This window comes from Ctenopharyngodon idella, chromosome 20, assembly GCF_019924925.1.
Source record: "Ctenopharyngodon idella isolate HZGC_01 chromosome 20, HZGC01, whole genome shotgun sequence".
Taxonomy (NCBI): domain Eukaryota; kingdom Metazoa; phylum Chordata; class Actinopteri; order Cypriniformes; family Xenocyprididae; genus Ctenopharyngodon; species Ctenopharyngodon idella.
Genome location: NC_067239.1, coordinates 21,460,982 through 21,476,590, shown reverse-complemented (window position 1 = coordinate 21,476,590; position 15,609 = coordinate 21,460,982). Strand labels below are relative to the sequence as shown.

Below are 15,609 nucleotides of genomic sequence, written 5' to 3'. Positions count from 1 at the left end.
GGGAAAAAAGCATCAAATGTTTTTGGCTGTCAGTAATGAGGTAGTGGACCTCATCAGGGTCCAATCGCCAGCTATCCTTGGCTTTTGTTGGAGCTCAATGGCAACCCTTGCTTTGAAAAACTCAAAGGCAACTTTTTTGAGGAGTGGAGAAGAGATAGAAAGAGAGAGCGAGAGAGCAAGACAGACAGAAAGAGAGACAGACTTCATTCTCATTCTAAATGGTTGTGCAGGGAAGCTGTGGGCATCCAGCACATGCAACCATAAGAATTCAGCTTGACTTTAAAAGAAACTTTGATTAAAACTTTTACTATAAAATTGATCATTATTATTAACATAATCCTTTTTGTCAGGTAATATGTACATGCATGGTATTACAAAAATTAAAATAAATTATTATTATTCGGAAGAAGAAGAATAATGTATGTTTATTTTTTGTAATATCTGTCAGGTAAAATGGACATGCATGTTATTACAAAAAATAAATTAAAAAATAAAATATTAATAAGAAACATATTTATTTTTATTTTTTATTTATTATATATATATATATATTTTAATCTTCCAGGTTGTGTGGACATAAATAAAATTAATATCTGTCAGGTAATATGGACATTCATGTTATTACAAAAAAGAAAAAAAAAAAAAAAATATATATATATAAGAAAAAAAAGTATTTTTTTATTTATTATATTTAATTTTTTACATATATATATATATATATATATATATATATCTTCCAGGTTATGTGGACATTCATGTTATTACAAAAAAAAAAAAAAAATACAAAATAAAATAAAATATTAATAAGAAAAAAAATTATTTTATTTATTAATTAATTAATTTATTTATTTTTGTTATATCTGCCAGGTAATGTGGACATAAATAAAATAAATATCTGTCAGGTAATATGGACATTCATGGTATTAGAAAAATATTATGATGATGAAGAAGAAACAGACTCATTTATTTTTAAAGATTTTAATTAATATCTGTCAGGTAATGTGGACACAAAATAATAATTCTTCTTATGGTTAAAAATAAGATTTATTTATTTATTTTTGGAATACCTTGCAATATGTCCATGTTACCTGACAGATGAAACTGGAAAGTGTGTGTTATGAGAAATAAAAACAAAAGTCTGGTGAGCAGCCCACTCTTTTTTTAGCCAATTAGAAACATAGCCAATCAGAAACACCTGTCAATCTACCTGTCAATCATTTTACATCTTGGAGGGGATGTTCTGTTGAGCAATAGTCCAATTCAGTGACCAAGTTGGTTAAAAAAGTTTTCAAAATGGCTGAAATTATCCACTATACAACAGCCATAAATAATTCATCTTACAGCCAGCTAGTGCTAAATCTCAAATTATGCATTTTCCATTGCCATTTTAATTCCGCAGAAACACGTTTTAGTTATTTTATTAAAAGGTCAGTCAGTTAGGAGATCCTACACATTTTGAGGGTCTGACGGGTCTTGTTGAAAGCCGAGGATGCGCATCAGAGTTGTGTGGCAAAGTGCATTCAGGGTTGAGAAGGGCAGGCGATGAAGATCTTTGAGGAGTTATGAGTCTTTAATGAACCCATCAAAGACCATAATCATGCAATGATCCACAAGAGGACGTGTCTTCAGCTGATTATAAAGAACCATGCGCTGGAATCATTACTGATTGTATTTCTCTCCCCCTCTCCCTCCTCTCGATTACTCTCCTGCGAGATGGCCCATCAACTGTTAAGATATACTCGTGGAAATGGAAAGTTTTTACAAAAAGAAAAAAAAAAAAACGATAGACTGACAGAGGAATAACCCATTTTGACGGCTGCTGGGGAAGCGTGGTTGTGGCCGTGGCGGTTGTTTACACGGCGGCCTGGTGACAAGGTCGAGCAGGGTTGATGAAGTGACACTTTTCCTTTTGTGTTCTTCTGCTCACGGTTTGTCAGCCTGTCATTACGGCTGATTCAGCCAATTGGCTCGGACGCGGAACTCTGCGCTCGAGAGAGAAAAGTTGACAGCGCTGGAGAATGGGGGGAAGAGGCGAGAGATACAGGAAGAAGAGGAATAGATCGCTCCTCTCTCGCTCTGTGTGGTGATTGCTAATTATCTTTAGTTCAAGGAGGAGGGTGGCGGAAAATTCACTGATTTCATAATTCGCTGGAGCTGTCATTGAGGACTGATTCAGGCAAAGGCCTCTCGCCTAAATACCACATATTATCCACATCCTGTTAAAAATAATCACCCTTCCTTTTCATCAGTCATTTTTGTCATCGTTCCTCCAGCATTTTGTTCCGTTTTAATGTGTTTTTTTCCTCGTCATAGAGGTTTGATGCACTAGTTCCACACAGTCACTCTGTAAAAGTGAGTGACATGTTTAACAGTGCTGATGTAGTTGGTACGCATTAATTCAAATTATCATTACATCTGAATTTCATTATTTTAGCATTAGGATAATTTCATAAAACATGGCAAGTGCAAAAGTGCCATTATAAAATCTCTATACATACATTGTGAGGACTGATAAAGTTATCTTTTACACTGATGTGTTTAATAAGAATGTATTTATTCTCTGTTAATACCTGGATGCTAAAACAGTTTACAGTAGTTCAAAGTCATTAGAAAAGGTCAAACTTAATGTAAGGCCTCAAAATATGGCTTATATCTATATAATATGGACCACATGTTGTGAATATTATTTTCTTATAGCAATTAAAATGAATGCATTGGTAACCTACGTGTCGCATTGTCACCCCCTAGGGGGAAAATGTGTATTGCAAGCCAAAATACTAACAAAACTGGTGTCATTTCATTTAAAACTTCCTCTTGAAACAATGTCACTTTCTCTCTTCTTATTTATAACGGTTCTCTTTTATCACATTTCTCCCTTTGCTGCACAGGAGCACTGTCATTCTATCTGTCTTGACACTGGAATAGATTACCGGAAAAGGGAAATGGAATCATCGGAAAGACTATACTACATGTAAGACATGTAACACTCTCACTTTTAGAGCACTGCACAAGAGATGAGTGAAAAAGTGATGTAACAACATCAAACCGGTAATTATTAAAAAGCTGTAATATAGTTTGGGGCAATTGTAACACACTACACTAACTCTTATGATTATTATTATTTGTTTGTTTATTTGTTTTGGATGCCCTGTACTTAGACTTTTATGGCTTATACACGTTATTCCTGACAAATTTGACAAAGATTGAAAAAGTTTGGGGTCAGTAAGATTGTTTTAAAAAGAAATGAATATTTTTATTCAGCAAGGATGCATTAAATTGGTCAAAAGTGACAGTAAATACATATTTCTATTTCAAATAAATGCTTTTGCACTTTTCATTTCTTTCACATTTTTCAAGAAACCACTTTTTCACACAGACATTGCAGACTGTTTTCAACATTGATGATAATAATAATAAGTGTTTCTTAAAGGGTTAGTTCAAACAAAAATAAAAATTCTGTCATTAATTACTCACCCTCATGTCGTTCCACACCTGTAAGACCTTCGTTCATCTTCGGAACACAAATTAAGATATTTTTGATAAAATCCGATGGCTCAGTGAGGCCTCCATTGACAGCAAGATAATTAACACTTTCAGATGCCCAGAAAGCTACTAAAGACATATTTAAAACAGTTAGTGACTACAGTGCTTCAACCTGCGCCAAAAAAACAAAATAACGACTTTGTTCAACAATATCTAGTGATGGTCGATTTCAAAACACTGCTTCATGAAGCTTCAAAGCTTTACGAATCTTTTGTTTAGAATCAGTGGTTCGGAGCGTGTATCAAACTGCCAAAGTCACGTGATTTCAGTAAACCAGGCTTCGTTACATCATAAGTGATACGAAATTTCAATGGTTAACCTCTGGGGGGTGTGACTTTGGCAGTTTGATACACGCTCTGAACCTCTGATTCGAAACAAAAGATTCGTTAAGCTTCGAAGCTTCATGAAGCAGTGTTTTGAAATCGCCCATCACTAGATATTGTTGAATAAAGTCGTTATTTTGTTTTTTTGCCACACAAAAAATATTCTTGTTGCTTCATAACATTAAGGTTAAATCACTGTAGTCACATGAACTGTTTTATATATGTCTTTAGTAGCTTTCTGGGCATCTGAAAGTGTTAATTATCTTGCTGGCAATGGAGGCCTCACTGAGCCATCGGATTTTATAAAAATTATCTTAATTTGTTTTCCAAAGATGAACGAAGGTCTTACAGGTGTGGAACGACATGAGGGTGAGTAATTAATGACAGAATTTTCATTTTTGGGTGAACTAACCCTTTAAGCACCAAATCAGAATATTAGAATGATTTTTGAAGGATCATGTGACACTGAAGTTAAGTAGTAAAGCAATTATATTTTTTACTTTGTGTGAGATTTATGAGATACAGTGGGTTAATATGTTTTATTTTCAATTTTTTCAATCACCCCCTTCTATGGTTCTCACTGTAAGTCTGTTAATAGAACAGTTATTTTACCAAACATAAACGTTTCTTATATGAAAAAAATGGCTGGTAGATTTATAACAATTTGTGAGTTATTAAGTAAAACTTAAAAAATGTTACAATTGCCCCTGGTCTTGACTACCTGCATCTTAGAAGAGAAAACAGAATTACATGTCATGAGTGCGCATTAAAATAAATATACACGCGCCGCCTTTTTCTGACTTATTATAAACCCTTTATCTCAACAGCTGCTCTTTCAGAGGATGTTTAATATGCATGTGTTTGTTGACACCTGATTGCTGCTCCCTCTTATTCACACTCTCTCAATGTTTGCGTTTTGAATTCAACATCCTGTTCCAGGAGGCACTGTGAAAATTCAAACACAGGCCTTCAGCACACACCGTTTGATGTGAGCACTTCAAACCTGGTTAATTTCATATTCAATTATCTCTCTCTTTCACTCGCTTTCCATAGATCAAGTGAGCCTGATGCAGAGAATGCTGTCAATACTCTGTTTGAGGAACTGGCGTACAGACAAAATGATGGTAAGCAAGTTAATTTGCCTTTGCATAGATGAGGTTTTAAGGTTAAGTGTGGATGTTTCCTTGGCTTAGTGTGTGAGGTTTGATCTTATAGTTGACTTAGATCTTATATTGACTGTTTTTATGTGTAGACTTTAACGTTTCAGTGCTAAATTGTTAGATCTTTCCAATGCATTCAGTCTGGTAACTATATGTCTACCATTGATAGTAACCAGACCAAGGGTGTTGAACGTGCAGGGAAGAGAAGTAACCTTGAGCCGGACCTGTGGAACCATTGCGGACTGCACCTTTCAAGAGCTGTGTGAGCGAGTGAGTCTGTAGAAAAGGACATAAAATGCTGATTTGAGATCTGGTTTGTGTGGTATATTTTACAAAAGTTTTGGTTGTGGATATAGGAAGGTGGGGGTTAAACTGGGAAGGAACAGTATTCTGGCACCTTATATTAAAAAAAAAAAAAAAAATAGAAGCTTGTTTGTCATTCCATATGTATAATTTTCTTTGTTCTGTTGAACACAAAGGAAGATATTTTGAAGAATGTGTTAAACTGAATAGTTTTGGGGCACCATTGACTTCCATAGTAGTTTTTTCCTACTATGGAAGTCAATGGTGGCCCAAAGTGGCCTGGTTACAAACTTTCTTCAAAATATCTTCCTTTGTGTTCAACAGACCAAAGAAATTTATACAGATTTGGAACAACTTGAGGGTGAGTAAATGATGATAGAATTTTAATTTTTGGGTGAACTATCCCTTTAAGCCTTATACTTCCCTCTCTTCCAATATGGCCCACTCAAAAAAGCCCCTGTTTTCAACACTCAGACAGGTTTTGAATCCACTCCACAAGGCTTAAGTGATATTTATATATCCATATGTTAGTGTATTTCATCTTTTTTTATTTGTCATTTGCTTTTTTTATTTATTTTATAGTAAATATACTATATATACACTGTTGTTTAAAAGTTTAAAGTCTCTTATGCTCTTATGCTGCATTTATTTGATCAAAATAGTGAAATAATAGTACATTTTAATATTTGATTTTAATATATTTAAAAATGTATTATATAATTAATTATATAATTTTCCTGTGATGGCAAAGCTGAATTATCAGCATCATTACTCAAGTTTTCAGTGTCACATGATTCTTTAGAAATCATTCTAATATGCTGATTTGCTGCTCAAGAAACATTTCTTCTTATTACCAATGTTGAAAACATTTGTGCTTATTAATATTATTGTGGAAACCATGATACATTTTTTCAGGATTCTTTGATGAATAAAAAGTTTTTGTTTTTTTTTGTTTTTTTTTGTAACTATACAAATGTTTTTACTGTTACTCTTGATCAATTGAATGGATCCTTTCTGAATAAAATAAGTTCGGTTACAATTTATTTTAAGGTGACAGTTACATTGTACTTATTTTAGTAAGTACTGAGTAATATTAATGAACTACATGTACTTACTATACAGTTACAGTTAGGGTTTGGTTTAGGGTTAGTTGTAATTATGTTTTTACTATAGTAAGTACATGTCGTAACGTGGAACTACGTCACCATAAAGGGTTAGTTCACCCAAAAATGTAAATTCTGTCATTAATTACTCACCCTCACGTCATTCCACATTCGTAAGACCTTCGTTCATCTTTGGAACACAAATTAAGATATTTTTGATAAAATCCGATAGCTCAGTGAGGCCTCCATTGACAGCAAGATAATTAACACTTTCAGATGCCCAGAAAGCTACTAAAGACATATTTAAAACAGTTCATGTGACTACAGTGGTTCAACCTTAATGTTATGAAGCAAAGAGAATACTTTTTGTGTGCCAAAAAAAAAAAAAAAGACTTTATTCAACAATATCTAGTGATGGGCGATTTCAAAACACTGCTTCATGAAGCTTCAAAGCTTTACGAATCTTTTGTTTCGAATCAGTGATTTGGAACGTGGATCAAACTGCCAAAGTCACGTGATTTCAGTAAACGAGGCTTCGTTACGTTGTGTTTCAAAACGTTTCAAAATTTCAATGGTTCACGTGACTTTGGCAGTTTGATACACGCTCCGAACCACTGATTCGAAACAAAAGATGTTACAAAAAATTCAGACCCCAAACTTTTGAACAGTAGTGGAGTAACACAAACGCATTAACACAGATGATTACTTTTGGGATGGTAAGGATGTCAAATTTTTCTTTTTACTCTTTTACCTAACTTTCTTTTCTTTTATGTATCACTCTGCATTTTGCCACTTTGTTTTTCATGTTCATCTACTACCACCAGATCCATCATACCACTCTCCTGATACTATCGCTGCATTCGAAATCGCATACTGTCTGAGTTGGTACTACGTTTGAATTTGAATTTACTTAGCAACCGTCAAAAAAAAAAAAATGCTCTGTATAGTATGAATATGGGTAGTATGAATGAAATTCGGACGGACTACATCCGCAATGTTGTTACTGTCACGTGACCTACCAGCATCTGTTGTGTCGCTTCACTTCCATTCATAAATCCCCTCCTGTGGCCTCATGGAATATTAAAGTGTCCATCATATATGCGCACTTCAGAATCTCAGTGGAAGTAGTAGGTCATTCGAGGACTTTTCACCTGCTGTTTTTTGAATACTATGTATCCGGACGTGCTATTCTTTTGGTGTACTGTTTTTCGCATATTATATAGTAAGGGAAGTATTCAGTTTTGGATGCAGTGTATGTAATCGCCCGTGCCCTCATCCATCCATAACTCAATTCATCATTGCAGCCCTGTCTATGGCTAGTCTAAGCCAGCTTGTGTGTGTGTGTGCTTGTTTATGTATGTAACCTTGGACTTGGTTTACCAGTTTGAAGCTCCCTTTTTGTTTGTGAAGGAAAGAAAGGATGAGTATGCTGCTCTCTAATGGAGCCGAGGCACTGTCTCTGCGTCCTTCAGTGCTTTTGAGAGCGCTGTTCACTTCAGTGTTCTGAGAGTGTGAGCGAGTGTGTGTGTGTTTGTGTGCGTGCATGTACATGTGTGGATTTGTCTGAAGAGTCCTCAACTTCTTCATAGTCAGGCTAATGCAGTAGGGACTATGTCAGCATGTGTTAATGTGCCTTTCCACTTAGTTACCACAGAGAAACATGTTACCTAAAGAAGACAAAATATAGGGTGAAACAGAAGATTAGAGACAAAAATTCAAGAGGGAATAAGCACATGAGATAAGAGAGATGGATGGGTAAAAAGGTATGTGCCAAGGTTTCTGAGACAACATCAGTGAAGTTTCCCTCTCATTCACTGTCAAGGTCGAGAAAACCCTGATGCTAAAGCAGATGAATTTGTGTTTTTGTGTTTATATTATATTATACTGACCAAAAATAATACAATATACACTAGCGTTCCAAAGTTTTTAACAGTAATATGAAGCGACAAGAATACTTTTTGTGCACCAAAAAAAAACAAAATAACGACTTTATTCAACAATATCTAGTGATAGTCGATTTCAAAACACTGCTTCATGAAGCTTTGAAGCTTTACGAATCTTTTGTTCCGAATCAGTGGTTAGGAGCGTGTATCAAACTGCCAAAGTCACTGATTTCAGTAAACGAGGCTTCGTTACGTCATAAGTGTTTCGAAATTTCAATGGTTCACCACCGGGGGGCGTGACTTTGGCAGTTTGATACACGCTCCGAACCACTGATTCGAAACAAAAGCTTCGAAGCTTCATGAAGCGGTGTTTTGAAATCGCCCATCACTAGATATTGTTGAATAAAGTTGTTATTTTGTTTTTTGGCGCATAAAAAGTATTCTCGTCGCTTCATAACATTAAGGTTGAACCACTGTAGTCACATGAACTGGAACTGTTTTAAATATGTCTTTAGTAGCTTTCTGGGCAAATGAAAGTGTTAATTATCGCTGAGCCATCGGATTTTATCCAAAATATCTTAATTTGTGTTCTGAAGATGAACAAAGGTCTTACAGGTGTGGAACGACATGAGGGTGAGTAACTAATGACAGAATTTTCATTTTTGGGTGAACTGACCCTTTAAATGAGTAAATAAACAGAATTTTAGTTTTTTGATGAACTATCCCTTTATAGCTTACTAACTATCATAAAGAAAATGAATGTTTTATCATTAAGGTTACCTAATTTCTCCGTGTGTATGTGTGTGTCTGTTTATTTGTTGTTTAAAGCCGTTGGGTGCTGGTGATTATTTAGAAATCGCACGACATTTTGACACGGTCATCATACGGAATGTTCCTCACCTTCGGCTTGGAATGAAGGACCAAGTTAAACGCCTCACCACACTCATTGACAACTTTTACGACCAAAAGGTAATGTGCCACAAGACACGCCACAATGCATACTGACCCTGACTTCCTGAAAGCTCAAGTAGGCCTGAACATGTCTTCAGAATTAAAGGGATAGTTCACCCAAAAATGAAAATTTTATGTTTATCTGCTTACCCTCAGGGCATCCAAGATGTAGGTGACTTTGTTTCTTCAGTAGAACACAAATGATGATTTTTAACTCCAACCGTTGCTGTCTGTCAGTCATATAATGCATTGAAACGGTAACACCATCTATGAGAGTAAAAAAAACACGCACAAACAAATCCAAATGAAACCCTGCGGCTCGTAACGACACATTGATGTCCTAAGACACGAAACGATCGGTTTGTGCGAGAAACCGAACAGTATTTATATAATTTTTTATCTCTAATACACCACTATGTCCAGCTGCCTTGCGCATCCGGTTGGTGAGGTCTGAACGCGCTCTGACAACGGAAGTGATCTCTCGCGCTTATACTTCAATGAGTGCGAGACATAGTGGTGTATTAGAGGTAAAAAATTATATAAATACTGTTCGGTTTCTCGCACAAACCGATCATTTCGTGTCTTAGGACATCAATGTGTCATCACGAGCCGCAGGGTTTAATTTGGATTTGTCTGTGCATGTTTTTTTTTATTCTCATAGATGGTGTTACCGTTTCAATGCATTATATGACTGACAGACCGCAACGGTTGGAGTTAAAAATCATCATTTGTGTTCTACTGAAGAAACAAAGTCACCTACATCTTGGATGCCCTGGGGGTAAGCAGATAAACATCAAATTTTCATTTTTGGGTGAACTATCCCTTTAAAAACACTCGATATTCATGTGCAGTCCTCAAATACATTTGTTTCATACCTTTGTCTATTTCCTAATCATAATCTCCTGTTTAGACTCTGTTAGCACCAACATATGTACAATGGCACTCTTTCACTATGTCTAAAACTCTCAGGTTAGAGTGGTGATGCTGGCTGATGCACCGTTAGACCGCCTCCTTGATCAGGGACCGATGACTGGAGAGGAAGCGAGAGATCGCCTAATGCTGGATGAACTCGGCCTGACTGATGTAATGACAACACCCTCAAAACAGTGCCACCTATAGGCATTACATTAGAACATTACATTATAATTCTGAAAGTATATCATAAACACATAATCTCAGCATACATTAATGTAGCATCAAAAATGCTTTCTACCAGTCCATGTGTTTTAGTATCATTTATATTTCAGTATTTATTTTATTTTGAAATAGCTTTTTGTTTATATTTTCAGTTTTCATTTTTTTTAGTAATTTTCTAATTTAATTCCGAGTTATCTAATATTTATATTTTATTTTATTCCAGCTTCATTTCAATTGCTGAAAACTATTTTGAATAGTTTTAGTTAGCAATAGTAACACTAGTCCATGAAGTGGAGTTATCAATGATTAAATATCATACATTTCTATTATTTCAATTATTCCCTTATGTCGAATTGTAATGTTAGTAACATTTTTATGTCAAAATGTTTCCACTCCATTTTCTCTCTGCCTTAGAATTGAATAGGCCTTTTTTCTCCTGTTCCTTTTAAGAAACATCTCAGCATTTTGGCTTCCTTTTAATAGAGTGGTGCAAGAATGACATATTTTTGTAGGCAAACTTGGAAGTTACACAAAAAACCAATAGGATTTTTCCATTGGCTTTCGGATTATTGCAGAAAATAATTTCTGTGACTAAGAAAAGCTTACGATTCTTACACGTTTTGTTCATTGTGATAATCTTCACAAATGAACAACTTTTTAATGAATTTTGAAGAGTAAATTTAATCGGCAGAAGTCAAAAGCTAAACTCAGGCTATAAATGAACTTCACCACAGTCGTATGACTTCAACATCACCATCACTAAGCTTCCGACAACTCTTTCGGTCTTTGTTTAAAAACATTTTCCCTGAAAGTTTGAGTTATAATAGTTTGCAAGAGCATGATTATAAACACAATGAGGCTGTAAAAAGTGGACAAGTGAGTAGATGAGTTCAGCTGATGACATTTAAGATGACATTTAATGTCCCCGACAACCTCTGTAGTTCCATTTAGCCACTTGTTAGCAACCGCTTTTTTCAAGACAGGAAAAAACGGGAAAATATCTTCAGCTTGTGTTTACCATTTAACCAAAAAACCCATTCAGAAAAACCCCATTGACATCAGGACGATGGAACCAGAAGTGCTGAAATGCTAACTCGTTTCCGGGTTTTGGCCTACAAAAATATATCATCCCTGCACCATTCTATAACGTCTTCATATCAGTGCAGTAAAGTTTCTAATCACTTAGCAGGCAACAGTGACATGTTCCATTTGAATATGCATGCTCCATCTTCAAATATGCATGGTAATGTATTGATATGACAAATTAAATGTAGAGAAAATCTTTATTTATTAAGCCTTGTTTCTTTGCTAATTTCTGCAGAATGCCATTTGTAATTGCTCTTCAGAACTGCCTGTATTTATTTTGTTCAGGAGGCCAGTGAGCGGTTGACACTGTTCACAGCAGATGAAGAGGTCTTTGCCTTCAAGAGGACAGTGTCTCGCCTCACAGAGATGCAGACAGAACAGTACTGGATTAGTGGGGATCGGAGTCGAACGTGAACTGAAACACCCTTGCAGTTACCAACTACCTCTTAGTAGAGTCCACATTAAAACATATGGGGTGGTACATTTCCATCACCATACTACTTTACAGGCAATTGGAATCATCCATATGCTCACAGCACCATTAATATGCACAACTGAATCTCATTGACAGCAGTAGAATGCACATGCTGCTAAATGAGAAGATGTCTAGCACCCTCTAGTGGATCATGTATTCTGCAGTATTTAGAAAATGTAAAATGTACTTTGGATTACAATATCTGTGAGGGAGAAAAAAAATCGTTCTAAATGTAATGCCAAAAAAAAAAAAAAAAAAAAATATATATATATATATATTTGAATGTTTGTCTTTAATGTGAATGTACACAGTTATGCCCATTTCTGCCACATAAGAAATAAATGCTCATAATTTATCTACATAAGTAATAATTATGACAAAATTGAAATTCTGAGATAGCCATTTATATATATATATATATATATAAATATATATAGTCTTTTTTTGTTGTTGTCATGATTATGACTTGGTATCTCACAATTCTGACTTTTAAAAAAATTATGAGATAAAGTTGAAATTATGAGGAGAAGTTATTATGACATCAGTTAGTTTTTGTCAAAATTATGACTTGGAATTTTACCAAAGCATGATATTTTTCTAATGTGGCAGAAGTGAGCTTCCATACTTAAATTATTAAAATGGTTACAATAAAACTTCAAACATTGTTTGTACTTGATCTAATTGAATCTCCAGAGATGACAACAACAACAAAAAAAGATTTGCACTGCCAGAGTGACAATGAAAAAAAAAAAAGTGTTTTTTGTTTGTTTGTTTGTTTTTTTTTCTCTACTTGGGACCAGCCATGGTAAGCATAAACTCCAAAAACAGTCGCCAAGCCAGTTTCTTTAAAGGGTTAGTTCACCCAAAAATGAAAATTCTGTCATTAATTACTCACCCTCATGTCGTTCCACACCCGTAAGACCTTTGTTCATCTTCAGAACACAATTTAAGATATTTTTGATAAAATCCGATGGCTCAGTGAGGCCTCCGTTGCCAGCAAGATAATTAAAGGGTTAGTTCACCCAAAAATGAAAATAATGTAATTTATTACTCACCCTCATGTCGTTCTACACCTGTAAGGCCTTCATTCATCTTCGGAACACAAATTAAGATATTTTGATTAAATCCGATGGCTCAATGAGGCCTGCATTCAAAGCAATGACATTTCCTCTCTCAAGATCCATAAAGGTACTAAAAACATATTTAAAACAGTTCATGTGAGTTCAGTGGTTCTACCTTAATATTATAAAGCAACGAGAATACTTTTTGTGCACCAAAAAAAACAAAATAACGACTTTTCAACAATATAGTGATAGGCCGATTGCAAAACACTGCTTCGGAGCTTTACGAATCGAATCAGTGATTCGGATCTCCTATCAAACGGTTAAACTGCTGAAATCACGTGACTTTGGCGCTCCGAGACATGAGGGTGAGTAATAAATGACATTATTTTCATTTTTGGGTGAACCAACCCTTTAACACTTTAAGATGCCCAGAAAGCTACTAAAGACATATTTACAGTTAGTGACTACAGTGGTTCAACCTTAATGTTATGAAGCGATAAGAATACTTGTGCGCCAAAAAGAAAAAAACGACTTTATTCAGCAATGTCTAGTGATGGGCGATTTCAAATCACTGCTTCATGAAGCTTCGAAGCTTAACGAATCTTTAGTTACGAATCAGTGGTTTGGAGCATGTTTCAAACTACCAAAGTCACGTGATTTCAGTAAACGAGGCTTCGTCACATCATAAGTGTTTCGAAATTTCAATGGTTCACCACTGGGGGGCGTGAATTTGGCAGTTTAATACACGCTCCGAATCACTGATTCGAATCAAAAGATTCATAAAGCTTCGAAGCTTCATGAAACAGTGTTTTGAAATCGCCCTTCACTTGGTATTGTGGAATAAAGTCGTTATTTTGTTTTTTGGCGCACAAGAAGTATTCTCGTCGCTTCATAACATTAAGGTTGAACAACTGTAGTCACATGAACTGTTTTAAATATGTCGTAGTAGCTTTCTGGGCATCTGAAAGTGTTAATTATCTTGCTGGCAATGGAGGCCTCACTGAGCCATCCGATTTTATCAAAAATATCTTAATTTGTGTTCCGAAGATGAACGAAGGTCATGGGTGTGGAACGACATGAGGGTGAGTAATTAATGACAGAATTTTCATTTTTGGGTGAACTAACCCTTTAAAATCTTACATTTTCCTGTAATTTCAATTGCTGGTCTAAAGGTGGCAGTAGAAGATAGTTCTGTTGCCTGTACACACCCCACGTGCTCTGTGTTATTGTTTTAAATGACACTAGTAAAGCATACTGCAGCTCCCTATATCTGAGAGAACTAGTATCATCGTGACCCTCTCCAACAAACAAATCTATACAATACATCTATATCCATATGCTCAGGAATACCTAACAAACATTTATAAGGGCTTAAGTAAAATAAGCACAAAATTAATTTATAAATGTATGTCCCACAAGAGACCTTGGACAAACACATATTTCATATCTACTATCACCATCCTCAAGACACGTGTACTCTACAGTGACATCATTGGAAACATGGTATATTAGATGCTGAAGAAAGATATTTTTTACAAAAGCTGGTGTCAACACAGATATTGTAATGGTCACCTGCAGACTTTTCCATTTGTGCAGGGTAAGGAACAAAGGAGATGGAGACAGAGAGGGGGAGGGTTGATTTTAAAAAGATAAGGAGTGAATAAAGGAGTCTTTGAGCAAACAATTTTTAGTGACTAAATAAGCAACAGCATTTAGTGCCACTTGTTGTTGCCCATGCAACAGTATCACAGAATTGCACCAATCTATCCAACATAAATCGTGCATGCTTTTTATTTTACAGGTATTTCTGACTCTGAACCTGCATAAATGTCGTTATTATTAATCTAGCATCTCGATTAATTTGATTATGCGCGATGCGGACTGGTGGAAAAAGAGCACGCATTTCTTCACAAGCATCAGCGTCGAAATCACTCCGCCCGAGAAAATACGCATCTCTGTAGGAACAAAGACGTGCTCGTGTTTTGGTAAGACGTCACTCTACTAGAGTAGCGCCACGGAGGACAGCAAACGGGTATAACATTTCTTGATTATGAATTACGTCATGTGTTTGAATAAAACGAGGCTGGCAGCAGGGGGCGTGTCATGACGGACGACTTCACGCTGGGATTAAAGGGCCAGAGGAAGGCAAGTACAAGACATGCCTAAACAGTTGTCAATGGCCCCAGATTTAGTAAAAGCTTTTTTCTTTTTTAAATTTAGTAGCAAATATTCTGGCGATTGAATATATAAAAGAGCAGTTCGACTAAAAAAATGTTTACATTACCTAAACATTACCTAACCACCATTATTTTATTTCTTCCATGAAATATTTTAGGCAGAAGTTTTTTAAATGTGATTTTTAATGCCAAGCTCCAAGAAAGACAAAAAAGTATCATGCAACTCATTCACTCTAGTCCAAGTCTTTTGAAAATATCAATTTTGTAATGTAATTTGTGGTCGCATTCAATTAAGTGCTGTGTTTGCAGGGTTTTGATTGACTCTTGCGTATAATTTCACTGATTGCAACATGTTTAAAAACACATTTGTGAATGTTATTTGAATAACAACTTCAATTTCAGTC

General features: G+C 35.4%; 1 protein-coding gene across 3 annotated transcripts in view; it reads left to right on the top strand.

The window, feature by feature from the left end:
* The window catches only part of afg1lb (AFG1 like ATPase b), a 34,861-nt gene extending 22,237 nt beyond the window's left edge, over window positions 1–12,624 (top strand). For 2 of the 3 annotated variants that reach the window (XM_051875488.1, XM_051875490.1), the window contains 6 exons: window positions 2,889–2,971; window positions 4,920–4,990; window positions 5,196–5,296; window positions 9,144–9,284; window positions 10,236–10,349; window positions 11,775–12,624. In XM_051875488.1, coding sequence (XP_051731448.1) covers window positions 2,889–2,971; window positions 4,920–4,990; window positions 5,196–5,296; window positions 9,144–9,284; window positions 10,236–10,349; window positions 11,775–11,903 — 639 coding nt within the window. In that variant the 3' untranslated portion in view covers window positions 11,904–12,624. Of the gene's footprint in view, window positions 1–2,888; window positions 2,972–4,919; window positions 4,991–5,195; window positions 5,297–9,143; window positions 9,285–10,235; window positions 10,350–11,774 lie in introns of those variants that run through there. The other variant, XR_007926875.1, reaches the window with a different exon arrangement.
* Window positions 12,625–15,609: the final 2,985 nt, after the last annotated feature.